This window comes from Xiphophorus hellerii, chromosome 1, assembly GCF_003331165.1.
Source record: "Xiphophorus hellerii strain 12219 chromosome 1, Xiphophorus_hellerii-4.1, whole genome shotgun sequence".
Taxonomy (NCBI): Eukaryota; Metazoa; Chordata; class Actinopteri; order Cyprinodontiformes; family Poeciliidae; genus Xiphophorus; species Xiphophorus hellerii.
In genome coordinates, this window is record NC_045672.1 from 29,547,093 (window position 1) to 29,574,604 (window position 27,512).

The window sequence follows — 27,512 nt, forward strand, 5'->3', positions numbered from 1 at the left end:
AATGGAATTTTTGCATTCAGTATAAAAATTATTTTGCTATTAATAATACATTTTTGTTGTCCTTATTCAAATGTTTACCTGTTTGAGAAAAAAAATGCACATTTGTTAATGAAACTGCCATGTAGTGTACAAATATGTACACTAGGTGACGATGTGCGTTTTGGTTTTACGCTGTGTCTTGCAGTGCACCCCAACAACCACATACAGAAATACAGATGTTTAATATTAGGGGAAAAATCATCTTAGACTTTTATTTTGAAAATAATCAATAATATTCCAAAGATTTCCAGGCCTGTCAAGATAGTGAGATTATCTTAGATCCCGACTTGGAGGAGTTGTGAACTTGCAGAAAACTGCGCTAAAGAAGCCACAGAGAGAGAAATTATGCTACCAATCTTATACAGCAAAACAGAAGAAAAAATATACAGTTAAGGAAGAAATTTGAGAAAATGTCAGGAATAATGGAATAAAGAACAGGAAAACGGTGTGTAAGATGACAGAAACTTCAAGGAGAAAGAGAAAATATATTTTATAAAGACTTAGGTTTGTTCATACAAGTCTGAACAGAAAAGAAAAGCAATGGACTGCATGAGTGAGATCGCAAGAGACAGGTCAACATATTCTTCTGCAAAGGTTCTAAGAGCAAAAAGGGAAGATTAAGTCACTTGAATTACTTTGTTTCGATTCTAGTCACAGTTTAAGTAGGACATTTTTTTCCAGTTCTAGTTTTAGTTGAATAAAGGTTTTCCTTTCTGATTTAAACTCCAACTCAGAAGATGGCGGTAATGCACTTTTAAAGCCGTTTCCTATCTGCCAGTATAATCTATGAAGAAGAAGGAGAAGCGCGATTGGCTGAGTTTCAGGTGACGTCAGCCAGACTTCAGCCCTACGTACGCAGTCAGAGCAGAGGCGTCAACATGGCGGTCATGGATGTCATTGTGGAGCGGTTGATGTCAGTATGGAGGATACCGGCGGTCAGACAGAGTTTTCCCTGGTTGTTTTTATTCATTTCTTTGCTGGGGTCCATTCTGAAGGAGCTGGACTTGGTTCCGCAGTCCTATTTCAGCAGCAGCAAGAACTTCGTCAACTTGTAAGTCCGGTCCGTGTGAGAATGGCGTCGTTCAGACGTTTAAAACTCCCCACCTGCTGGTGATGAGGATGTTTAAACTGACAGAATATAAGTCATTTTTCCTTACTTTATTTTTCAGTGATGTAGCGTCACTAGGAGGAAGAAGGTCATGAAAACATCCAAGTTTGTTCAGATTAAATAGTTTTATTATGGTAACGACGCAATAATTTCAAATAAAACATCTAGTTTTATGTTAGGAGTCTGTAAAAGTTGGTTTTGATTTAGTTTATGCAGAATTTTGAAACGCAAGGACCCTGAACAGTCTTGAAAATTTTTGAATTTTCAGCAGTTTCCAGGTTTGGTGATGTGTACTCTAGTCTAGATCATTCCCATTTGAACTTTTGCTTAATCTTTCTAATTTTTCTCAGTACATTTTCTGCGCTTTAAACTTATTTTGCCGGTATTTTTATGTAGCGCCAAAACAAAGTTCTCCATGTGAAAATATATGTGGCAATACATTTCTTTTTTATTCTTAATGTTCCAGATTCTGTATAGGCCTAACAAATCAACTCATAATTTACCTTAAAATTATTTAAAAAAATAATGTGAACAAGTGTGGGCACCTTTAAATGAAAAATAAAGGTAATCACTTAAAGTCCTCTTTGCATTTTTAATTTTCTGTTAATCAATATTTACACAAATACACAACTGCATTAACTAGTTTTATCACATTTCTGTCATCCACATTCCTCTGTATAAATTTGTGAATTTATACTGGTCCAGTAATTTAAAGTTTTTTTTTCATCCTTGTTTGGAAGATGACAAATTCAATAACAAAATATTCTCAAGTATAAATAAAAAGTAGTTCCAAGTTTTGCGTTCTTCAAAGAAACATTTGCTCAAATTTACAAGGAGTTTTGAAAAACTTAAATCTCTTAAGTCTTGTAAGTGAGGAGTTTTGGTTGCTCAGAAACACTTTAAGTAAAATAAATCTTGTCAAGTAAATCTTTTTATTATGAATTTCTTTTATTAGTCAGAAACAAAGTGAAATATATTACACTTACTCTCCAGTAGAACAAGCTTGCGTTTAGTCTAAATGTTAACATTTTAGAGCTGATTTTAGTCTGTTTTATTCTTCATTTGGATAAAGTTGCAGTTTTTTTCAGTGAATCAATCAAGTTTATTTGCATAGAGCATTTCAGCAACATGTCAGTTCATCATGAAAACAGAAACACATCAAATAGTAAACAAATGTGAAAACTACTGAGAGACATTACATTTTGTCGAGTCCATTTATTATGGTTCGAAAGCAACTAAACAGGCGAATTTTTAGCTTTGATTAAAAGAAATAAGTGTATCGGCTGTTTTGCAGTTTTCTGAAAGTTTGAATGCTGCTTCTCCATGTTTGGTTCTGGGTAAGATAAACAAATAGATGAGTTTCTCTAGTTCTTTCTGGGACTTTGGTGCTTTAATTCTGGAAATGTTCTTCAGGTGGTAGAAGGCCGACTTTGTAATCGTCTTTATGTGATTCTGAAGGTTCTGGAAAAACATAAATGTGTGTAAATTTCAGTGATTTGTTCTGCTTTGCAGGTATTTTGTTAAAGTCTCCTGGGGATGGACGCTGCTGCTGCTCACGCCTTTCCTCCTCTTCTCCAGCTCTGCCAACCAGAGCCGCTCCGCCCTGTTCAAACGCCTACTGGCGTTAGCCGTAGCAACAGCCGTGTGGTATGTCTGCACCGGGACCTTCCTCTACATCGAGGACGTGACGGGCTCTTGCTTCGATAGCAAAACTGCTTCCATTGCTAACGAGTTCACCTCCAAAGCCGCCTGTAGGCGTGCCGGCTTCCACTGGCAGGGCCACGACATCTCGGGCCACTCGTTCATCCTCAGTTACTCCTCCCTGCTCATCATGGAGGAAATATCCGCCATGACGGTTCTGAAGACGGTCAGGCTGCACAGGACGCTGCTCAACCTTCTGTACTTGGCCTTGAACCTGATAGTGGTGACGTGGGTGTGGATGTTCGCCTCCACCTCTGTTTACTTTCACAACCCGCAGGATAAGCTGCTGGGGACCGCGTGCGGACTGCTGGGGTGGTACCTGACGTACCGGTACTGGTACCAGAAGCCTTTCTCACCGGGCCTGCCGCCGCAGCGCCAGGAGAAAGAACAAAAGCAACGCGCCTGATGCACACCGCCGATTTTACAAGCTTCATTAAACCGTAGGTTATTTTTATCCGGGTCCAAGCTGGACGTGAAACTTGAAAACGTGTTAAGTTTTTGCATCCTGACAGGAAGGCTGCTTTGTTTGAAAGCACAAAATCTTATCAAGGATTTTGGTCCAGTTTCTAGTGCAAATATCTTAGTACACTGGAAATAACTTACAAGGAACAGGAGCTTGTTTTAAGTCGTTACTTCCTTAATATTTATGAAAAAGTTCTCGTTCCATTTGCAGATAATTTCATTAAAACATGACATTTTTCCCATGTTATAAGAGAAATAATCTACCAAAAGTGTCAACTCTCGGGGTCAGAGGTTAAGAGTTTGTACTGAATAAAGATGCAGTTAAAGAAGAACACTTCACTTTGTCAGAAACATCTGAATGTTTTCACTTACTTGGTTTTTAAATTTAATTCACCTGATTTAGGGGAATCGGTTTTGAAATGATTTGAAAATGTGCCAAAAATGAAATGAATGGAAAAATATTTGAGAAGACTAAATTTAAAAAAAAGCATTATTTAAATACAGCGTGGATTAATTTGTAGCACACGCTACTGTTTGTCTGCATTTGTTATAAAAGTGCCATCATTTGAGGTTGTTTACCACTGATGCTGAATATCGAAAGCTACCTTGATAATTCTACAAACAGGATTTAATTTAGCTGCTTTTTCTAAGTTTAATAACATATAGAATGTCATTTTAAAGATGTGTGCAACAAAGTACTTAAACCTCCCCCAGAATTTGGCTTAAAAAGGAAGAAAAGTAACAATTTGTGCCTCTAAATGTCTACAATGATGCTGTCCAAAAAAGTATTTCTTTAAAGTGCATGTTATTTATTTTTACTACATTTATTTGTACTTACCTCATGTATTCAGCACGTTTATCCCATTGGCTGCTAGTTTCTAAAACACAAAATAACTGCAGCACAGAAAGAATGAAAGCATTTCTAATAAATCTGCAGCATGTTTTTATTCTGGGAAGCCAAAACTAAAAGTTTGAAATGTTATCAGATATTCAAGTTTTACAAATCAACTTTAAATGATTTGTCTGCACTTCATGAATAAAAACACTAATAATGTTTTCTGAGAAAAGAAGAAAAAAGATGCAGCAGCCATATTGATTTTTTCAATTTCATATTCAGAATATTTAACTTCCAACAGCAAATGGGATTCATTAGTGTAAATCCAATTAAAAATATGCATTTTTATATCAAATAATCATGCAGTTTCAATTGTATCTAATAATTATAGTAAACAAAATCTGGTATTAGTGGATTTTAAATATTTTTGATTTTATTAAATAATTTCTGGATCCCACATTTTGTTTTTTCAAATCTTTGGCTTTGGAAATCACTGTGTTAGTCCATGCCTGCTCCCTCCTGTTTAATTATTTTTTTGTTTGTGTATTTGTATGAGCTGCCATTATCAGACGCTTTGCCGTAAATAAGTTAGTTAATTTTAACATTTCTATCTTTTCAGAGGGAACCAAGTGTTGACGCACAAAGTTTTAGGGTGCTCGGTATCTGATTGTCATCTGTCTTCTTTAAAATTCATATTTAAGAAAAGAAAACGGGGAACAAAATGTATTTCCTGTACACATTTCTGTTTTTAAGCTTCTGTTAGTGTAACTGTAGTTTCCAGGTGTCAATTTTATTTAAATTAAAAAAATAAAATAAATAAAAACCAGTTTCTTTCGATTCCATTTTCCATTATTTATTTGTCATTGATGGCAACTGAATAAATTAAGGCTTATGAACAAACATCATAAAAAGCACCATAAATAAATGCATATTAACACAAATAGAAACATTAAGGAAAATAAATAAAAATGAAAACACTATAGTGAGGTGTAATGGCCACAGCTGGGATTTCTGGTCCGAACAGGTTCAACCCGTTAGGAACCTTTACTGCAAATAAAACCAACCAGTGGTGCTGCGGCGTGTGCTTGCCATGACGACGGTTGGTCAGGTGAACACAATGATTGGCTGGTTATGACTTTTCACAACGTGTCTCCATCCTCAGCATCATCTCCCGTTTTTATAGTCACTCAAAAAAATCTGAGTGTTAAAATATTACATGACAAACGTCAGCAGGCAGTTTTGTTTACAATAGTTTGTACACATTTGCCACTCATTTTGCACTATAAAAGCTTCTTTCTGTCAGTTCTAAAATACAAATAAATCAGTTTGTCTAAAACACGGGGTTACCACAACCTGACTGAATGGATGCAGACGTACTGATTTACACTCCCAACTTACATTTCTGTGCCTAAATAGTCCATGAAAACATAAAACAATACACAGTTTGGGAGTGGACTCATACAGAAGTCTGGGGAGTTAAAAAAGAAAAAGGAAAAAGTTGCAACTTAAAGTGAAAAGTACAAATATTTGCAAGGCTTGCAAAAAGGGAAACAATCTCAATCTCATTCATAACTTCGGTGTGTTGGCATAGATAAGCAATTTCTACAAGAACAAATCTATCTGGAAACACATTGCATCCGGCAAAAAGGGGTTAATACCAAACATACGACAGCGTGTTCGGGACAGCAGATAGAAGAAGAGGAGAAATTTCTGCCAAAAAACTCAGAGATTTTGAGATTAATCTAAGAAATTGTCTGGAAAAAAAAGGTGCAGATTTCTGGGCTCCAAAAGCTGAAAATTTGCAAGACAAAATTCTGAAATTTTGAGGTGAATTTGATAAACTTTCTAGAAAAACCAAGTAAATTTTTGAGCTCCAAATATTGAAAATTGTGAGAAAAAATCAGAAATTTTGAGATTAACCTAAGAATTGTTCTAGAAAAAAATATATATTATGAGCTCCAAAAGTGAAACATTTGTGAGAAGAGAAGTCTGAAATCCTGAAATTAATTTGAGAAATGTTCTGTAAAAAAACAAGGAAATTTGAGCTCAAAATGTTTAAAATTTGCAAGAAGAAACTCAGAAATTTTGAGAATAATTAATGATTAATCTCACAAATTTGTCTGACATACTTTTGACTTTTGGAGCTCAAACATTTCTTTGTTTTCTCTAGAAACCTTTTAATCAAACAAGATATTTCTGACATAGAAAAGTCTAAGATTTTCACTTCTAGATTAATCTCAGAAATTTTCTGGAAAAAAACCTTGAGTTTCAAAAGTCAAACATTTTTGACTTTTGAACTTTATTTCTTGAAAATTTCTTGGATTAATTTCAAAATATCTGAGTTCTTTGATGGAAATTTTCTCCTTTTTTCATTTCCTGGCCCGAATACGGCGTCGTACAAACAGCAGCAATAAAACGTAATTTCACTTGCTTGGTATTGCTGAGGACGACCACTTGGACACTGAACAGTGCAGGTGCTTTAAATGTTACAATTAGCATATTCTACCTCTTATCAACACAAAGTGACCACCCCTTCACAGCATTAAACATTAAACAGGACCCATGCAATGAAACACACACACCCTAAACCTAATTCAACATTTGGTGCCACAGATGCAGAACTTCAATTTCAATAATTGTAAAAGCTAAGTGTAACGTTTAAAACACCCAACGTTTGTGACAATGACCCGACGTGTGCTGTGTAGCCTGTGCAGTTGAAAATAAACCAATTTAACAATGTCTGAGTGGTATTTTGTGAGCTAACATTAGAGTAATTACGTTGATATTTTTGGAAAAAGCACTAATCTGTGGGTTAGAAGAGAGCAGAGTTGTCACTATGAGGCTCAGTAAAGCTACAGTCTGTTAGCATCAGATAAAAACTGAAAACTGGATCAGAAATCAGAGGAAGTGTTTGACTGCAGGAAATAATGTGACCTGGTTTAATAACTCAAAAACCTTTTGGAAAACACTGAGAATCTGCACTAAAACCGTTTGCAGGTTTTACACAGTGATTGTACGCAGAAGTAGAGAGCAGAAAACTTGATTTGAATAAAACAAAAACATATGTAAACCATTTATCTCCATCTGTGGATTTAACACTGCTAGTTTTTTTATACAAGTGTGTAAAATATTTATTTTGAGGGTTGAACAAATAAAATAAAATACAATGTTAACTTTTTTAATCAGGTCCAACATTTAATATTGGTGAAAAATGTGCAGCAGCTAATTTTTTCTTTGCAAAAAATACCCAACAAAAAGCATTTTCAGAGCTCACTTTGACTTTGAAGATAACCGGTAAATTTAGTTATAGTAGTTTGGAAAACAATGTGTACGACTGTATTATTTGGCCTTTATTAATGAGTTTAAAAAAAATATGTCCAATATTTATTTTGGTGACTTGAGAAATCATTAACACCTCCAAAGCTCATTTTGAATTTGTAGATAAACAATAAATATGCCTAGTGTAATAATTTGAAAAGTTTTTACAAGGAGAATTAGTGAGATTCAGATTGGTTAGTTTATAAGTTCTAGCCAAAGACAAGCGAGTTTCTATTCTTCTTCTGTGGTCATTATTATAAGCTAACAATAATCATCTCTGTTCTGTGGTGCTATTTTTAAATTTGCAGCAATTGGGAAATTTATATCAATATTTTATTGTATTATTATGACCATATATCGTGTTTAAATTATGTAATTTAGTATTGGTAAGATGAGAAATGACGGTAGAAAACAGCATTAATTGATCTTGTACATTCTTTTTCCCGATCTTTATGCTAAGCTAACGGTAGCTATCTCCTTTCTGTGGCGAAAACAATTAACAACAAATGTGTGTGGGTGTGTTTTGAAATTTACACCAATTTAAAAAACATTAAAAATAAATACTTTGTTCTCTTCCTAACTTGTTTTTTAAGTATTTTTTTCATTTTTTGAAACAGGTATAATGTTAGCATTGCTGACAGACGAGAAACTTCAGCTAACCTCCCAGTCCAGAGGATAAATCCTGACAAAGAAACATTTCTTTGGCTGATTTTAAGTTTTGTAGATAGATATAAATATTTAGTATTTTTCTTAAAACTGCATCATTTCAAGTAGGTATTTATGGTTTTTTTCTACTAGCTCCAAAGTTTAGCATTGGAGAAAAATACCAAATAAAACAAGCTAATTGTTCTTTATCTCTTGGTAAAAAGACTTCAGAAAAAATAACTACACAGCTCATTTTGTAAGTTATAAACATTAAATTATGATATTTTATTTCAGGAATTGCATGGATTTAGTTTGGTCAACTCTGTAGGTTTCTGAAAGTCTTGTTTATTTTTCTAGTTTTCATGCTAAACTAATGCTAACAACTGTAGCATCATAGTAGCCAGAGTTTGCAACATATAAATTAAATAGTTTTTAAAATTGTGGAATATGGACAGTAATATTCTTGTTGTTTTTTTAGAGATATCTGGATATCATTCTTATTTTTATTCTGTTCTGATAAAAGAAGTTAAATTATTATACGAAAACGGCTAACTTTACTCTGTCCAAGGATAAAAATACCTATGGGATGCATCGTCATTAACAACGCACAACTGTGGTAATTTGAAATATTTTTGAAGGGGTATCGGTGATATTTGTATAATAAATCTTATATATTTCAGAAAGATCAAAACTTTTACCAGTCTTAACGCTAACTAGTGAAAACAATTTCCTCCTATTTAAAAATCATACTCCAACAAAACCTGTAATAAAAAAAATCCTTCCGCAGCATTTTATCTGGCAGTTTCCAGCAGAGCAGCACTTTTCAGAACATATTTATTTATATGCAGTGATTTTATCAGCTGGAAACTCAAGGAAATGGAAGAGTTGGTTAGGCTCACCGTTTTAACCAGGTCTCTGTTTTAATGTGGAAATGATGCATGCCTCCGTAAAACTAAAACTAAAATAAATCATAAATAAATAAATGAGATCTTGCATGCACAAAAGCTGCAAGTTTCAGAAATGAACAGTTAACTAAGGCCTTTACTACCAGAAAATGTGCTGTCATTAAATTCATACTATGGAATGTTTTCATATTTCTTTGTGTACCCAGGTAAGTAATAGTGTTCTCTATATAGATTCATTATATTTTCCTGCAGTCATAAAACATTACAGAAAAGTTGAAGCATCACACAAATACACAGACATTTAACACAACAAGAGGGCATTCACTACATGTATTTCTTTTTTAAATACCAGTAGGCAAAGTAGCCCATCCCACCCAGAGAGCCCATGAGAAACGAGGCCCCGAAGAAAGATGGCGGCTTCTTTTTTACCATTCGGAAGGCGTTGGGTAGGACTGCTGACAGGAGAGTCGTGTGGATGTCGCCCAACACCTTTCGAAAAGCGTAGCGTTTTTGGACACGCACAAAAAAGGACTGCAGGTTTGGCCGGCTGCCGTCCTCCCAGTATTTCCTAGAAAGTCCCAAGAACTTGAGCCTGTGCAACAAGGCTCCAAGGCAGATATCCGCTAGCGTAAATTCAGGTCCACAAAGCCACAACTCACACTTTTGACCTGTGAGGTAAAACAGCAACAATAAGATCAACAGTTTTAGGTTGCTTTTTGTTTTATTTTGAGTTATCACTTGAAAACTACCTTGATACTCTAGTTTTCTTTTCTCAAGTTCAGCCTCCACTTGGTCCAGAACCATGGCTAACTCCCCCAGGATTTTCTTCAAGTAGTTCACATTGTCATGGTCCAAGATTTTCGCCTAGAAATCATTAATTAGAGTTAATTAGTATGTTTTAAAATGTTTGTAGAATCGCTTTAATCAGTATAAAGCTCTATTTTGTGCACACACACAAAACATACACAAATTTTCCACATTTACTTAACTACTGTATGTTTTGTATAGTTCCCATAAAACTGATACATTTCAATATGAGTCTTTTATGAATCGGCATTATTTGTGAATTTTTTCCCAAATGATTATAAAGATATTTTACTTACAGCAGGACCAAATTTGGTTCAAATCAAATTTGTAGTAGTAGTTAGATTATTATAACAGATCAGATCAAAACACTGCAAAAACATAAAATCTTACCAAGTATTTTTGTTTAGTTCTATGTGCAAATATAGTAGTACAGAAAAAACTAACTCCCTCACAGCTTTTAGTGATATATAGGAGCTTATTTTAAGTCAGTAATTCCTTAATATTGATGAAAAATGCTAGTTAATCTGGCAGGTTATTCACTTATAAGGTGAAAAATATGTTGTTGTAAATTATTACTTTTTCATCAATATTAAGGAATTATTGACTTAAAACAAACTCCTATAATTTTGCTGAAAAGTTACTTCTAAGTTAGTTTACCTTATTTCAAACGTAGTAAAATATTTATACTAAAGAAAACTTGATATGATTTTATGTTTTTGCAGTGAAACTCAACTGGAACATTTTTAGGGATGTGAATAATTTAATTTACTGCATTTAAGCTTCTCTTCATCCCTCCATTCAGGGACTGAATGAATAAAACTAAATATAAACTGCATTTTATTGTATCTGCCATTGTGTTTTTATATGTGAATGTCTCTTTCTACTCTATTTTATAGATATAATAGTGTGAACTGCTTGTCAATTCTGTGTTTGCTGAAGACGGAGGCTAAAAATGACAGTAAACTCAACTGAAGAACACTTGGTTTGTTATAAACTCACCATTAGCTTTTTCTGCTTGGACAAATGAGGTTCTGTCAGCTGAGGTTCTTCATGGTCCAGTTTCATCAGTTCAGTCGCAGCATTAGCCAAGTGTCCTGAAGTTACACACATCAAGTGTTTTTGCATTATTTTATTGAATACAGGAGAAAGTTGTATCAAGTGGTAATATATAATGTCATTTAAGGTATTTTAAACTTGCCACGCCCCTTATTGTATCTTGGCTCCGCCCATTTTGGGAGGCGGGGTTTAGTTACAATTCGACATACTTTTATGACTGAAAAAAAATTGGGTAGCAATGAACATTAATCTTGTTTAACTTATTTAACAAGAAATAATATTAATAAATACATTTTATTTATATGGCGCTTTTCTAAAAACTCAGACACTTTACAAGAATCAAGTAAAGTTACAAACAGAGCAGCTAAGTAACTAAAAGAAAAAATAAATAAATACATAGCACTTAACATAAAAAACACACGATAAGTAGGGCTGGACTAAATGGCAGAAAAACTATTAACATCAACTGATATGAAACACTCATGATTAAGTTTTTCATCATTATTTATTAGGTTTTTTGTTTTAAATATCTGAAATACTATCAAGCTGGCGGTGTGGCATTTCCTCTTTCATCCACAGTTTTCTTTCCAGTGTTTATTTTTTCTTTTCAAGCAGTTTTGAGACACGGTGGCAAAACGTGAAACTGCAAGTTACTCAACAGGTCGTTGCTAGGTAACCAAAGTTGGGGGGGGGAGGGATCTTGAAACCCAGTAACTTGTTGCTAGGTAACCAAAGAGTGGGCGGTTCTGGATCAAAGTTCAGTGAATATTCTATGTACTGAATTTTTAATCATATATCTATTGCGACATATATTGTTATTGATTTATTGTCCGGCAATAGCCAAAAATAAAACAGCTTTAATTTATTAAAAGCTGTTTTGAAAACTCTACAACCCAAACTTTCTCCTTTCCTCCTGTAAGAACCACAGAGTTATGCAGATTCATGCCTGGCGTCACTTACTACGTATTTCTGCGGTGGCATACTTTGGGATCATAGAGTCGGTGGTGAGCTCTGGATGGAGGATGCAGCCATGCGTGTAAGCGTCCATGGGCAGGCCGTCCAGCAGGTGGCGGTACTGCTGCACGCGGTCGTAGAGAGGCGAGTCCGGGTCAGGAATCAGCTGAGCCACCGTCTCTGTAGGAGGGAGACACAAACGCAACAGGAAGGTAGCATTTCTGACGTTCAATGGCTCCAAAAACAAATCGAGATATTATGCAAAACTCCTCAGCAACTGTTTGCAAAATTATCAAAATGTCTCTGCCGGACAGAGAAAACAATTTTTACGAACTGCAAAAACGAAGCAAAAAAAACCACACAAACATTTAGGGCTGGAACGATTAAATTAATTAATCGTGATGAATCGATTATTGAAATAATCATCAACTAATTTAGTAATCAATTAATAGTTGACTGGAGTATAAAGACTGTTAAAAAAGGCACAGTTTGTATTTAAGATAAAAAAAAATATGTATTTGTTTATAAATGTGTTCTACCGAGAACTCCTCCAGTTGTGGTTTTAGCGTCACTTGGGTATACATACAGTATATATATATATATATAAATTTACTGAAAATGTCACTATATCCTCACAGTATGTTATGAAACAGATAATCTGTGAAAAAGAATTACCTCCTCTACCTTCTCCCAGTGCTAACTAGAAAGTTAGCAGGTGGGTCTTAGTGCTGTCAATCACCCTCAGTGTAGTGGTGCTCATTTACACCTCCCCTTTGTTTTCTGCTATGGTGCAGCTAGCATACCCTGTCATAAATGGTAAGGCTAGTTAGCATAGCCACAGATTACGGCAGGCAAACAGTTTTTCTGTAAAGGTAAGTTGTTTCTCCGCCATTAGGATTAGCATTGACCAGCCTCCTGGGTCTGATTGGTTGTTTTTGACCAGGAGTGATGCGTTTCTTTACTGTTTTACTTCACAGTTTTAAGAAATCTGAAAAAATAACTATATATTTTTAGGAAATTTACATACTACAACTTTAAAGTTTGGAGACCATATCCTGTGGTTTGATGAAGCAAAAACTGAAATGTTTCACTTTAATAAAATTTTGATGAAAAGTTGGAAAGCTTAAGCCAGAGAACACCATCAAACCTGTGAGGAGCGACAGTGATCTGCAGCTGAAATGCAGCGTTGACCGTTAATGACTGAACAGCAGCGTTGTTTATCACAGCCAGCCACTTTCAGGGATAGCATCTCTGACCCAACAGAAACGATCAGATAGCTGCTTTCAGCTGGAGAAGCTCCCAAAAGGGGGAGCAGAGCTGCACTTGGCAACGCACCAGAACGCTGAGTAATCAGTCTGTAGATGTGCAGACCATACAGTGGTCCTGAAGGTCTGCTTCTGCACTGTCATGCAAATGTTACAACAATAGAACAAAGAACTTCCCAACTGTGTTATACATAAGATAGAAGAGGCTAAACTTTAGTTTTTGTTTTTTACCATTTGGCTAAAATGTTTTTGCATCCTCAGCAGCTGTGTTTCCATCGACTGTATCATTTCATAGATATAGAAAATAATAAAAAAGACTGTTAAAAACCAAGTTAACATGAATACTAATTTATTGGACGACATAACAAATGTAAGAGAGGAGGGTGTAAAAATAAGTTCATACTTCAAGTTCATAAATCACAATTTGAAAACTACTTTTTCTATTTTATCAAGTTATTCTTGTCTTGTTAAATTTTGTTAGACGATTTGAAACTTTTAAAGGTGATTACAGAAAAAAAACTGAAGAAAGATGTAAGTGGGGAAATACTTCTCACAGCACTGTATGTGCAACATAGTTTAAATGATAAAAGAGATTATATATTTATGTTCTCTGAGGCACCTGAGGCCAGCTGCAGCTCTCATTAGGGATCTGAATGCGGAGAAAAAAACACGCCTGAAAGTCATATAACCCAGACTGAATTCTGGGTAAAAGGTTGTCCAGCAGGATGTCTGGTTTTACAACATTAAGGGTTTTTTTTCCCAATACTTTATAGATTACATAAAGACATCCATATCTCTGGTTTTGCTGTAAATGCTGGGGTTGTGCAGAATTGGTTTAAAATGTAAGAGTCTGGAAGGGAAAGAGGTTTCAGCTGCTGCGTTTTGTTTCAGAGGAAGCAGAAAGTCTGGTCATCTGCTGCTTTCAATAGAGACCATCTGTGTTATATAACGTCTCAGCTGAGAATATTAAACCAACACTGGAGTTACTGTGCATCACTATACATGAACTCCTGTGTGTTTTGTTGCAGTGGAATCCAGGCCAACATATATATATATATATATATATATATATATATATATATATATATATATATATATATATATATATATATATATATATATATATATTCAGTCTGGGATATATATATATATATTACTTTTAAAGCTCACCAATAAACTAAGTATTCAATATTTTAACAAAGTGAAAAAGTAGTGTGATTTTTATAGTAACAATATCTCTAAATCATCCGAAAAGTAAGGAGTCTTATGAAAAGAAAAGAAAAAAAAAATTAAAAAGTTTAATTGTTTTACGTTTTCTTGCTGTTCTTAAAGGGTACATAATGCACAAAATTCACATTTTGCACTTTTTTGTACTTCCATTTGGATTTCTACTGCTTCTAAAAAGACAACCAGGAGGTTGGAAAACCCACCCAGTCTGGTTTTTTTTTTGGCAATAACTTCATGTTTTTTCGATGTCTGAAAAATTAGCCGTTTCAAAAACCTCCGGAATGTAACAACACAAATCAGCAGCTACTGCCCGTTACCTAGCAACCCCAGCGGTGCTCTGCCGTTAGCTTGCAACCCTTGAGCTCAGCAACCCATGCTGAGCTCCAGCATGTTTGGTCGGCTGGTTTTATTGCTGTGTGCGTTGTACAATGGCTGCTGGAAAAGACAGGTGTTTTGTTGTTGACTTGCCATCCAGAAACCTATTGCTGCATTTGTTTATTTAAGGATCCCCATTAGTCTTCACCATAGCAGAGATTATTCTTTGTGATGTCCAACATTACATAAAATGACATAAAGGTATTCCTCAAAACATAAACAAAATTAAATAAAAAAAATCAAATGAACTGCTTCAATATCTTACAAACATTGTGAATAGATGTAACAAAATACCTTACCATGCTAACTATTTCAGCCATTTTAACACTTTCATACATAAATTAAGATCCTTTGTGTCAGGATATTTTCCAGATTTTTTTTTTTTAGGTAATCAATTGTAATTTTCTCCAAATACAAAGGTGTTATTTGAAAAATACGTTAGTATTATTGTTCTTTAGGGGTTATCTGATGTCACAATATTTTTTTTTACCTGCAAGAGTCGTCTACAGTAGAAGGAGGGACCGGGTCGGTTGGCATGCTTTTTTGTCTGTTGGCCATATTGGATTTAACAAAAATAATTTCTTGCATTTGCAGCTGATGGCCAGTAGTTGACAGTGTATTTTATGATGCATTCGTGTCCACTTCAGTGGTCTGTGTGCATTTATAACATAAAAATCCACAAGAAGCACAAGAAAATAGCTTTTAGATAGCTGTCCACTGTAGTGACCACTATGCATGAAAGGGTTAAAATCTAATTAAAAACAAAAATGCAGGAGTCTTCACTTCTGCTTTTCAAAGATGTACGGTTGTATAATTGCGCAACTGTTTGCAGCCATTTTGAGTTAGGCAGAGTGGCCAGCACCAACTTATTTGGATTTAAAGTGACAAGAGGTCTTAAAACAGCTCCTATATAAAAATGATTTTGTGCAGAAAATATAAGACTTGTCCTAACCTGTTCAAGGCAGCATAACAGGTCACCTTTTATAAAAACAATATCTTTCTTCAACACCATTTAGACAAGGTTAATGAATGGTAAATACCCCATATCTTCTGTATAAGTAGCAGTTGCTGCTTTTCACCTTCAGTACTTGTTTATTTTAGTCTCAATGCTTCAAGATACAAAAATTAATCTTCTATTTTCAAAACCACTTCCAGATTCCTCTCTGGGAAACAGTCCAGGTTTTTTTCTAATCTAATAATCCGAGATGGTTTTGGTGACATTGGAGCAAAGACGCAGCAGTGACTTCATACTGACACTCCATATAAGGACGACAGGCGGCCTTGGAATGTCTTCCAGTTGTCCCTGCTAGTCCAAATGAACAAGGTATGGACAGAACCAGCAGCTGCACTGAAACCATGCACAAACTTCCTGCTGTCTTACTGAAGGTTTTTCAGCTTCTGGGAATCCTTTGATAAAAAAACAACAGCAACAAATGCACAGTCATTATTGTTTCTAATGCAAATTATCAGACAGGTAGCTTTTATTAATTAGTTATTAGTATTTTAGGTCTAGTTTCCACTGCAAATATCTTAGTACACTTGAAATAAGACAAACCTATTTACAAGTAATTTTTTTAACAAGATAGAGGAGCTTGTTTTGAGTAAAGAATTTTTAAACATTGATGAAAAAGTACTAATTCCACTGGCAGATTATTTTTCTTATAAAAAACACAAACTTTTACAAAGTATTTTAAAAAAGAAAACAATGAACATAGTCATTACTGGTTCTTAATGCTTTTTTTCTTATCTGGTAATAAATTGCTTCTCCTGTTGAGTTAATGTCATAGTTGGCTAACACAGACAAGCCCCAAATGATTCATTTTCATATTGCAAAGAAAAAAATGTATTAAAAGATAGAGATTGTAATTTGAGAGGATCAGAGATAAAAAAAATATATACATAAACAAAAAGTAAGAACTAAACAAATCTGTGGAACAGTTTGTCTATAGAAACCAAAGAAAGTGGAAAATAAGAAAATATAATTTTCCATATTATCATTACAAAGATAATATATGTTTGTTATTTGTTACATACATTGTCTGTTTTGTGTTTAAATATGTATTTATCTAAATAGTTGATAGATGCTTCGTTGTTTATGCGTTGACTATATAACTCACAAACGTTTTTGTTTCCTTTTCGTGAAGAAGGAAGTTGCGTTTTTGTTCAGAGGTTTTCATGTCATTTTCTTTTGTAGTTCTTGATGCGGCGCCCCCACAGGCGAGGAGGGGAACAGGTTGCTCGAAATGTTTGATTCATTTGCCAGATTTCAGTGTGAAAGAGAACCAAACAAAATGAAAATGCAGTAAATGTTTTAATTTTAATTCCTAATCTAACAGAGTCTACCAGACTATAAGTGTGAAAACACCATAAGTCCTTTTAACCATCATCATCAAGGTGCTAATAAATCTGAAGGGAGCTTTGCACATCTTGTAAATACAGTAGATCATATTTAAAGTTTTTCTGTTTTGTAGAGGAGTGATTACTGGAAGGTAAAAAGAAAAATCAGATATCAGAGCGCCAGAAGAGCTGAATCTATCAGCGCTATGGAAATAAAAAAATATCTACGTGTCTTTTCCAGCAGCCAATAAACACTTTCTCTACGTTTAGATTCTAAACGTAGAGAAAGTGTTTATTTATTTCAGATATTTAAAATGTCTTCTACTTCCAGTGTTAAATATTCATTAGAATTTAAAGTTTTTTGATCCTGTATTATTACTTTACTTGAAAATGTTCTCAAAACAACAATACTATCGTTTATCGCAATAACGTCTATGGCAGGCCTAGTACAATCCCTGTGCCATACCTCCCACAAAGTTTTTCTCCATGTAGTCTATAATCTGGTTGTAGTCGCTGATGATGGTGTCTCCGTGGAGGAATACAGGAACCTCCTCCCCCAGGTTCAGTCTCATGAACCAGGGCTCTTTGTGCTCCTGCAGCGGCAAACTCACATCCCTCTCATCACACACCAGACCCTTCTCATGGATCACTAGACGTACCTGAAATTACACAGACATACGTGGCTTAGCTCCAAACAAACAGGATGTCAGTGTAGATGAATCACAACATATGGGTGCTTGTTTGTTTTAGACACACTGCAATGTGACATCATGCGCCAAAGAGCTGCTCGCCGACAACGACTACTATTGGTTTTAGCTGTCAAGTTGTGACATAACTCGCTAAATCTTAAATGAATGCCTGATATATAAAAGAAAAGGTACGCAGTGATGCTAATTGTCAACTTTACACAACTAGTTAACAAGGTCAGGAAAAAGTTTTAATTAAGAAAAAAACAGCGATGGAGAGGGAAGTAGATCAGTTCTGCTAGCTTGACTTTGAAAACCTTAATATAGATGTGCTGTGGAATTTGGTGTCTTTCAGTTCAGTTAACAAAAATTCAATGTCAAGTTGCAGTTTCATACTGCTAAGGTGTCCCATAAGGATGCATACAAATAACAAGGTTACTGTTGCAAGAAGAGCTTGTTATGTAATGATAGATTAGTCAATTTCTGCTAATGATGCCAAGATGTTCAAATGCTTGGAAGGCAAAATATGAGCTCCGGCTCAGTGTTGTGCAGCGAGAGGTAGCACCGTCTCTGGTGAGAAAATACAATGGTGTCAGACTTTCTTATTCAGTTTGATTTTTTTTAATTAAAACAGATTGGGAACAAATTAATAATTATTGTTTTTTGTTTTTTTTTAGAAAAACATAATTAAATGAGAAAAAACTCAACAAGATCAAGTGCGAGGTGATAAGTTGACAATTTTTTGGCTTTAAAACTTCAGAAAATTTACCCGAAACAGATCTGGGTCTTTTGCAGCTTTTTTTTTTCTTTTTTTTTTTTCCATTCAACATTTTCATGTACAAAAGCTATCAGCCAGAAGACATTTTGGACCGAGTTCAAGTGGCAATTTGTATCTGCTTTTGAGGACATTAAAAGTGTCTTACTCACTTTCTCAGTCAATGATTAAGAACATTATTCCTGATTTACCTACTACAATTTACCTACTAGATGAAACCTACTACGAAAGAAGAGGTTTTAATGTTGTCATACTATGTAGATCCTAAATGAATGAAACATAAGTTTGACACTCCCATTGTCTCTGAAATAATTTTCATCAAAAAACAATAATTCTCAGCGGTGGTGTGTGTTTAAATCTTTCCTTAATAAATGAAACATGTACAGCAAAAAGAAGGAAAAAACAATTTATCCATGAGTTGGCAGTTAAACATGGCGGGAACAGATTACAAACTGCTTACATGTTCAGTTAAAACTGTAATATTCTATTTAAATCAACTTTTCATCCTATTGCAATTGAAGAACTCATTTTTAACTAAACATAATACTAATATACAGTATATACTAATACTAATATCAAACCAACTTCCAGTTATGCATATAATATTTAAAACATTTAGTTTGGGCTCCTTAAGAGTAAATATAACAGACCTGCAGGAGGTTTTTCAGAGTTATTGTTGCTTTATTGTTGTTATAAAATGTCATATGTTGCAGAAAATAGAGTATTTTTGGTCCAGTTTTCATTTTTAAATGTCTTAGTACACTTGAAATAAGAAAAAACTGATTTACAAGTAATGTTTAAGCAAGATAGAGGAGCTTTTTAAGTAAATAATTCCTTAAAATATAAAAGTAGTATCTCCTCTGGCATATTATTTCACTTTTAACAAAATATTATACTTATAAGAAGTGAAATAATCTGGAAGGGAAACTTTAACTTTTTAAATCAATATTAAGAAATTATTGACTTAAATCAATCTCCTATATCTTGCTGAAAATTTACTTATAAGTTATTTTTGTTTTATTTTAAGTTTTAAGTTATTTGCACCAGAAACTAGATGAAAGTTACTTGGTTAGATTTTTATGTTTTGCAGTGTTTTAGGTGAAAAAAACCTTCAAAGCAGATTCATGCATGAGACAGTTTGGTGCCAGCCACATTTCTAATAGGAGACACAGATGGCTGACACAAATTATGAATTTTGAGAACATCTGTCCTTTTTTTCAGAAGTCTGCTTATTAGATTTAAAAATCAACTTCAGATTAACTCCTTTACAGCCTCACGTGTTGAAATGAAGTAAGACAATGATCTTCTGTAGCAGTCTTTGTTTTAAAGCAAACTTTTTAAGCGAGGTCAGGTAGTTGCGTAAATCTGTAATCTAATGACTCTGCACAATAATATAAAAACAATAGAAATAGTGAAGCAGCAAAAATTGCATAACTTATATTTCCATCTGCAATGACCTTTAACATCATGACACTAAAAAATAAAAGCAGAAACTAACTTTTACATGATTGACCTGAGGGATACTGGCATGTGAAACAGCTGAGTCTGACAGTCTCACTGCTGGAGATGTAAATCTCTGACCTGCAGATCCTGATCTTACCGGAGTGCGATCGATCTCTGCAGCTGCCCGCTGTTAAATGTGCCGTTATCAAGCTGCATCCATCTCTGACATTTTTATATGTGTTGTGTTCGCAGTAAGATGAAAATATGACATTATATTCATATATTAAAGCACAGGAAAAGAGACGGAAGCATCATGAATGCAGAAAACACCACAGATCCCCATTATTCAGGAGTTTCCTGAAGCTGCTGTCAAACATGGGGAAAGGTTGAGTGTTAGGGCCACACTCAGAAAATAAAAATGATAAAATTATGAGAATAACGTCATGATAGTACGAGGATAAAGTCATATGAGAATAAAGTTATAGTATTACAAAAATAAAGTCATAATATTACTTTATTCTCGTTATATTATGATTTTAATTTGGTAATATTATAACTTTATTCTCATTATTTCAACTTTTTTCTCGTACGACTTAATTCTCATAACATTATGACTTTATTCTTGTTAATGATTTATTTTCAAAATATTATAACTTTTTTTGTGACATTATTTCAGCTTTATTCTCCTACAACTTTATTCTTGGAAATTATGACTTTTCTGAAAATATTAAGATTTTATTCTCATCTTATTTCAACTTTTTTATTACCATAACATTATGACTTTATTCTTTTTATTCTGATTTTATTCTCAAAATATTGTGACGGTTTTGTCACATAATTTCAACTTTATTCTCGTAAAATTATGACTATTTTTGTAATATTATGACTTTATTCTCATGATATTTAAACTTTTTTCTTGTAACGTTATAACTTCATTTTTTGTAAAACTACAACTCATTTATAGTATTTCAACTTTATTCTCATATTATGTCAACTTTATTTTTGTAGATTATGACTTTTTTCTGAACATACAATGATTTTATTCTGATCTTATTTCACCTTTATTCTCATATTCTCATATTACGTCTTTATTCTCGCAATTTTATTTATATTTATTTCTTAGTATGGTCTTATGATACGCCACCGTAAATAATATGCCATATTTTTGTTTCTTGGGTAAACAACAAATCATTTCTGCAGACCGGTGTGTTTTTATTTTTCACAGAGCCGCAGAAGAAGCCAGTCTGTGACGCTGTTTACACATGATCTGAGAGCCACTCCAGTTCCAAGATTGAAGCGATAATCATGACAGCGAGCTTTATGTTTACCCTCCGCTGAGTGACGAGCGTTTCAGTCAGCAGCTCAGACCGGAGTCGATCAGATCAGAGCCTGAGAATCAGCTGTTCGGCTGCAGAGCAGAGAAATGCAAACTGTCCCACCAACTCAGGAGAATTCCTGAATCTGTTTGGTCCAGCGGTGAATAACAAGCAGTGACGATGAGTCCCATTAATTCTCATAACATTGCAATTACAGGAAGCAGAACTATATAGCAATAAAAACTCAGGCTAAAGGTTCTTAGGTGAAATCGCAGAGTAAGCATTATGCATTATTAATCAGTATTACACTTATTTAAGCTCCCAGAACCTAATGATCCCATTTAGATGTCATTTTGTCCACATGCAGACCAGAGATGAGTTTGTTAATTAGGACTGAAAATAAAGATCGTCTTAGTTAACAATAATTGTAATCATTAATCAAATTTAAATTTAAAAATTTGCAATCAAATGGAAGTAATATATAATATATTTAATTAATTTATTTATTTTCCTTTCTCTATCACAGTGTTTCTTTTTTCGTTTTGTTTTGTTTTTTCACCTCTTCTGACTTCAGCTTAATCTGCAAAATTGGCACATTTTGCAGAATTGTTTAGATTTACACATTTTTATACAACATTAGAAATATAACAAAATAATTCAATGTTTTTTGTTTGTTAGTTTTTTAAACAAGAAAATAAACATTTCATTGCCTAAAATGCAACAACAGCATTCAGCATTCGTAGTGAACATTTGTAGCAGCTCAAAAAATATTCTAACATTTTTGAATTAACTCCACATAATTTTGGATTATCCAAATAATAAATATGTAGGAAAAACTGCTTGATAGCAGTTTTTTGAAACTGGGTGAAATTAAAATACAGCACTTGAGGAGTTTTGGGTAGAACATATTTACAAGCAAATGTGTTTTATCTTAAATGCAAAATGTGCATATTTCTACAGTTTTGGCTTAATTACAGCTCTGAATGTGCTGTTCTTTGAGAAAATGGCCTTTTTTTTGACCATTACCTCAACAATTGGTTCACTGAGATTAATCCAATTAAACATTTCAGCCCAAATGTGAATTATTTTTATTACATCTGCAAAAAGATTTAATGCTTAATGGATTCAGTACATCACTGGAGTTATTTGTCGCCTTCTAGATGTGCTAGTTTTTTCCAAACTGAATTATTTGTGCTGCAACTAGTCTGCATGGAGAAAACAACCTGAGGTTTGATGTGATGTAGTGCTGCCCTTCCCCCACCTGTTGCTGTGAACTGCCACTCAAATGGCTCACGGAACACAACTAAACATTTTCTCTTCCCTGTAAGAAAGTTAACTTTGGCTGTTTGGAAACATTTTTGGTTGCTAAAAACATGAACAGTTATGGTGTGGAAACCAATGGAAAACCACAAATCTCTCTTTATGGTATAACGCAGTTAAGAACAGCAAAAACGTAAAATATTCTGCACCATTTAAAAACAACAACAAATACTCTTTCTGCCAAAATCATGAAAACAGTTTTCCCAAGAGAGCAATTCAAATCAAGAAGCTTATTTTATTTTTATCTAGCAAATATTTAACACCGTAAAAGGCCCTAAATGGTTTGCATTTGTTATTGAATGGATCATTAGATTTATTCATTATCAAAGTAGTTGCTGGTTATTTCTAGGCCAGCTGACGTGAGCAATAATCCCACATAAAGTACTGAAGGACCTCTGACATAAACGCATAATCCACGTGTGAAGATCAGGTTCAGATTGAGGACAGGAATCCCAAAACGATGGAGCAGAGGGTCCAACTTCACCAAACGTGATGAGCAGATCTACATTTTGTTACATTATAAAGCATCAGGATTCAAGAAAACTCAATCCCACAGGTACAATAATGAAACGTATTAGTGGATTATAATTTCTCTTAACATTAAATTGATAATTTCATATTAACTTTACTTTGTTAAATTCACAGCATTACAAAAAAGAAAACAAAATAAAATGCTATTTTGCTGGACCAGTTGATTAGGAACCATTGTTGACGCATTTAGATGTTTAAAAGCTACATTTCACATATACCAGTGTTTTCACACACAAATATAACTCCAGTCTTCTTAAGATTTTAATACCCCAAGGCACATTCTTGGCACATTTTCTGTTTTTATTAATAACAGTACACCGCTATGCAGATGATACTCTACTTTATTCACAAGGCTCTGAAAGGCTTTCCAGCTACTTTCGGTCAACCCCACTGCTTAATATTGCTTCTGAAAGTGAATAAAACTGAATGAATTTTATTTTCTAGAAATCTCTCCCATTAATATAGATTTTTATAAACTAGGCAGGAAACCTTATTAGTTCTACAAGTGCTCAGGTATTGGGATGGATGAAAGCCTGGCTTTCAAAATGGATGTTGAGCATTTGGTAAAGAAGCTAAATGCTAAACTGAGCTTTTATTTTTTTAAATAAAGGTTTAATTCATAAATAAAGGCTACATTTTTAATGTTCTTAACTGTGGATACATTATTTATAAAAGCCTTTTGCATTTTAGAACCAATTCGTTGCACAGAATGAATCACTATTTACTTCATCATCTGGTTTCTTTTCCCATTGTTTGTCATGTCCACTCATTGAAGATGTTTATTTTTGTATTCCTGGAGTTCACGTCTTTTTTTAGTACCGAAAATTTTAATCTTTTTGGGGTTGCCGTGCTTTTTCTGGGAGAGTTGAAGCTTTTTTTTTAAAACTTCTGATCCTGAAACAGTGAAACAGGACCTTGCTCTGTATTTTATTGAGTCTCACCTGTTTTATTTTTGCTTATGTATTTTATGTTGGGCAGGTCTTAAAACACATGTGTTAATCTCAAGAGACTTTCTGGTTAAATAAATATACAGTAAATAAAACAAATAGCTAAATGGACACAATGAAAATATTGCAAACAACAAAAATGAAATCCCTTCTTAATGTGTAGAACAGAATATCAAAATCATTTTGATTTCAGGTCACATCAGGATCATGAATGTTATCAAAGGGTAGAATGTATTACTAAAACTAATTTCTCTGCGATTCATTAGTACTTCTTAAAATTTTAACATCTTACATTGATGTAATTTGTTCCTACAATAATGAAAACAGATTTGACTTGACTAAAAAAAATTATATTCCAGCACACAATACATCTTAAAGTTCAATTTGACACTCTAGAGTCTGGAGGGCCACATAAATAGTTACTGCGGGCCAGATTTGGCCCATGGGCCTTGAGTTTGACACCAGAGTTGAAGAACATGACATCCTCCAGAAACTCAGCTGATTCTGATAAAAAATTTTTGCAAACTGTTGGATTTTCTCCAAACATCATTAGATGTGTTTCCATTACAAAAGTACACAAGACTTTCTGAATATTTCATTGATGTTGACAAAAACACAATTTCACAAATGCAGTGTTTACATTAAATGATTAATGCACTTAAATTCACACATGAACAAATGAGTTCGCTGCAAAAACATCCTCAAACTACTTCCTGTCTTCTTCTTCGTGGTTTGCGCCAGTGGCAACATCTGGTTGTTGATCATGTGACTTTTTTGACGCGGAAACCAATTTCACATGTTCTAGCGCTAAAACTTTTTATCGAAAAATGAGATTTTGTTTTTGAAGTTGGGGTGTTCCACAAAGCGAATTTACTTTTGAAATGTCAAAATTTTGTATTTATATAGTCAATGGAAACGCATTTATTGTTCTCATTTTCATAAAAGCAATTCAGCATCATGTAGACAAACGTTTCCTCTGAAGGTAATACAGCGGTATTTATACAGCGAATAAATATTGCTTTATGTGTGATGTTGTTGAAAAGGCCAGTTTTGGAGGCTTCATTGCTGTTGTTATGTATGTATTATGTGTAACCGACTGGCTTAAATGCTGGTTTTAATGCCACAGGCTCATTCAAGGAAGTTCACTAATAATTTATTACCTGTGGTGATCAAAAGGTGGGCTCGAATAAGGCATAAAAACAGCACCATATGGTCTGCTTCACAGGGAAAAGGCCTTTAACTCTGCACAACATTTGCATCAACTAAAACAGAGAAACATTCTGCTATCATCATGCATGACAGATGACACGTTTGTGTCTGCTGCATGTCGAGGAAATGAACATCCCGCTGCGGCGGTACTGTGTTGCACACACAGGAGGAGGTAAACAAGCCCAGATGCAGACATGCTTCGGTCATATATAGCAAACAAACATCATGCACAGAGACATGAAGCCATCTCCATTTTCATTTTCTGCTCCAGGTCTTACCTTCTGTGAGGCGAAAGACTGCGTCCAGTGGTACAAAACCAGCCTGTCTTTGTTGAAGGGTTTGGACTCCGCCGTGGGCTCCTCGCACTCCTCTCCGTCCGCCACTTTGCCGTCCTCATCCATGGCTGAGATGGGCCACCAGCTACAGTTGGTGGGGGTAACATGGTTGGAAGACGCCATGACAGAGCGTTTTGTGCGTGTGGAGGAGAGGAGCGGAGCGAGGAGGGACGGAGGGGATGGATGCACGCAGAGGGAGGAGAGAAAGAGAGAGAGAGAGACAGAAAGAGAGAGAGGTAGAGGTGGAAGGGGTGGGGGAGGGAGAATGTCAGCAGCTCGAGCGCAGCATCACCTGAGCACGCGGCGCCAGCATCAGTCAGCTCCGGTGCTGAAATCCGCCTCACCTCCCGCTACAAACCCGCACAGACTAATCCGTATGCAAACTGCCTCTCAGTAATAGTATGCTGCTGCTGCTGATGATGATGATGATGAGGAGGAGGATGCTGCTGCTGCTGCACGCGGATAAATCAGAAGGACCGTATTACATCACGCAATGAGGCACGCACAAACATGCGCGGTGCAGACGCGCGAAGGGAGCAGTCAGGGGAAGGTCATGCGGCTCCTGTAAGGACGTGGAGAATAAACCCAGCGAAACCTTTTATATTGAAGCAGATGGACCAACAGCAGGAGTATCCACACGTTTCATTTCATACTTTTATGTTTTTACTGGGATTTTAAATTAAACACGAGCACAAAGACTGTGAGGTGGAAGGAAAATTATATAGTTTGAAAATCAATCAGTGAAGTTAATAGCATTTATCAGCAACACGTGATAATAAACATGTTATACAATCACATTGAAGGTAGATTAACTTCAAAATGAAAGTCAAGACAAGGAAATTGTTTTGGTTTTAACTCAGAAATTAAAGTTCATGACGCTGATGTAACAATGTTTTTGTTTTTTTTCATTAATCGTGAGTTTTAACTTAATGCTGAAATTTAAACCAAATAATTATTTCACAATATGCAAAAAAAAAAACTGCCCTCACCTAGTTAAAGAGCACACATTTCTCTTATTTCCACTCACACTATGAAGTTAAAATAGCTACTTATTTAACTGTAGAATAATTTAATTCTTGTTTCAAATTGCATGAACAAAATTTCTGATCCAATAATGAATTCATTAAACATCTCAATGAATTCAGCTGAGAAACATTTAGTGTGAACAGGACATTATCCTCAAGCTTTGCTAACTGACAGTTGCATTAAAATAAAAATGTTTCTTAGTAAAACACAAGAGTCAGATCAATGTAATGCACTTCCATCTCAGGATACAAAAACATGCCGCTAAGCATTCTGGGAAATAGTTCCCACTTCTGTCTTTTTCTTCTTTCAGTTTTTTAAGTGTTAACCTAAAAACTCTCCAACTCTTGACAAAATGATTAAAAAGTTAACACAACTTACCGCTGTAAGTTTATCTTTCACAAACTCACACATTTAGGTTCAAAATATAAAACTCTATACATTTACTTGACTTAAACAGTAGAAGAGACACAACTAAATGCAGCTCAAATGTTTTACAGTGTAACCATTGTGAAAACCAGTAACAGACATTACATTTTGTCAAGTTAAAATCATCAATAAACATCAAATATAAAATATGTTGGTTACTGTCCCGTTTGTTATGGTTCAAAAGTAACTGGGATTTTTGCACCAGTTTAGTAATTGGTGCAATTACTAAACTGGTGCAAATCTGTTAGTAATTTGCTCCAATTACTAACAGATTTGTTAGTAATTGGAGTTACTCCAAATCTGAATTTCTTTCTGATTTTCCAGGTCAAAGTGACCCAGCACATTCGACACAGTACATTTCCTTTTTTATAAAAACATGCCTTAGTGCAAAACAACCAAATAACATAATTATTGATTATTAACATCACTTATTCCTTAGTAAAACGTTTTTTCTTTAAACTGCA

The 27,512-nt window shown here is 34.6% G+C and overlaps 2 protein-coding genes across 4 annotated transcripts; one reads left to right on the forward strand and one right to left on the reverse strand.

Annotated features, from left to right (window-relative positions):
* Positions 1 to 881: 881 nt before the first annotated feature.
* On the forward strand, positions 882 to 5,095 carry fitm2 (fat storage inducing transmembrane protein 2). The gene is made up of 2 exons (XM_032559285.1): positions 882 to 1,090; positions 2,660 to 5,095. Exons 1-2 carry the CDS (start codon positions 918 to 920, stop codon positions 3,252 to 3,254), a joined length of 768 nt encoding a protein of 255 aa, XP_032415176.1. The 5' UTR covers positions 882 to 917; the 3' UTR covers positions 3,255 to 5,095.
* Positions 4,987 to 26,095, reverse strand: gdap1l1 (ganglioside induced differentiation associated protein 1-like 1). 3 transcript variants are annotated; one of them, XR_004338791.1, is made up of 7 exons: positions 25,540 to 26,095; positions 17,501 to 17,693; positions 11,837 to 12,010; positions 10,820 to 10,914; positions 9,763 to 9,877; positions 7,815 to 9,681; positions 4,987 to 7,745 (listed from the first exon to the last, which is right to left on the reverse strand). XR_004338791.1 is itself a non-coding variant. In XM_032559272.1 (7 exons), the coding sequence occupies exons 2-7, from the start codon at positions 25,660 to 25,662 to the stop codon at positions 9,338 to 9,340; spliced, it is 1,044 nt and encodes a 347-aa protein (XP_032415163.1). In that variant the 5' UTR covers positions 25,663 to 25,681; positions 25,889 to 26,093; the 3' UTR covers positions 4,987 to 9,337. The 3 variants fall into 3 exon arrangements, 2 of the variants coding, with proteins under 2 accessions (XP_032415163.1, XP_032415153.1); XM_032559272.1 differs by having other exon boundaries at positions 4,987 to 9,681; positions 25,540 to 25,681; positions 25,889 to 26,093; XM_032559262.1 differs by having other exon boundaries at positions 4,987 to 9,681.
* Positions 26,096 to 27,512: the final 1,417 nt, after the last annotated feature.

What these genes read in the sequence shown, in the direction of transcription:
- fitm2 (XM_032559285.1), top strand. Translation starts at nt 918, where the DNA reads ATGGCGGTCATGGATGTCATTGTGGAGCGGTTGATGTCAGTATGGAGG. An exon ending in AGCAAGAACTTCGTCAACTT is followed by an intron (nt 1,091 to 2,659) that starts GTAAGTCCGGTC and finishes TCTGCTTTGCAG; the next exon opens with GTATTTTGTTAAAGTCTCCT.
- gdap1l1 (XM_032559262.1), bottom strand. Translation starts at nt 25,719, where the DNA reads ATGGCGTCTTCCAACCATGTTACCCCCACCAACTGTAGCTGGTGGCCC. An exon ending in AGTCTTTCGCCTCACAGAAG is followed by an intron (nt 17,694 to 25,539) that starts GTAAGACCTGGA and finishes GTGTAATTTCAG; the next exon opens with GTACGTCTAGTGATCCATGA. An exon ending in GGAGAAAAACTTTGTGGGAG is followed by an intron (nt 12,011 to 17,500) that starts GTATGGCACAGG and finishes TCCCTCCTACAG; the next exon opens with AGACGGTGGCTCAGCTGATT.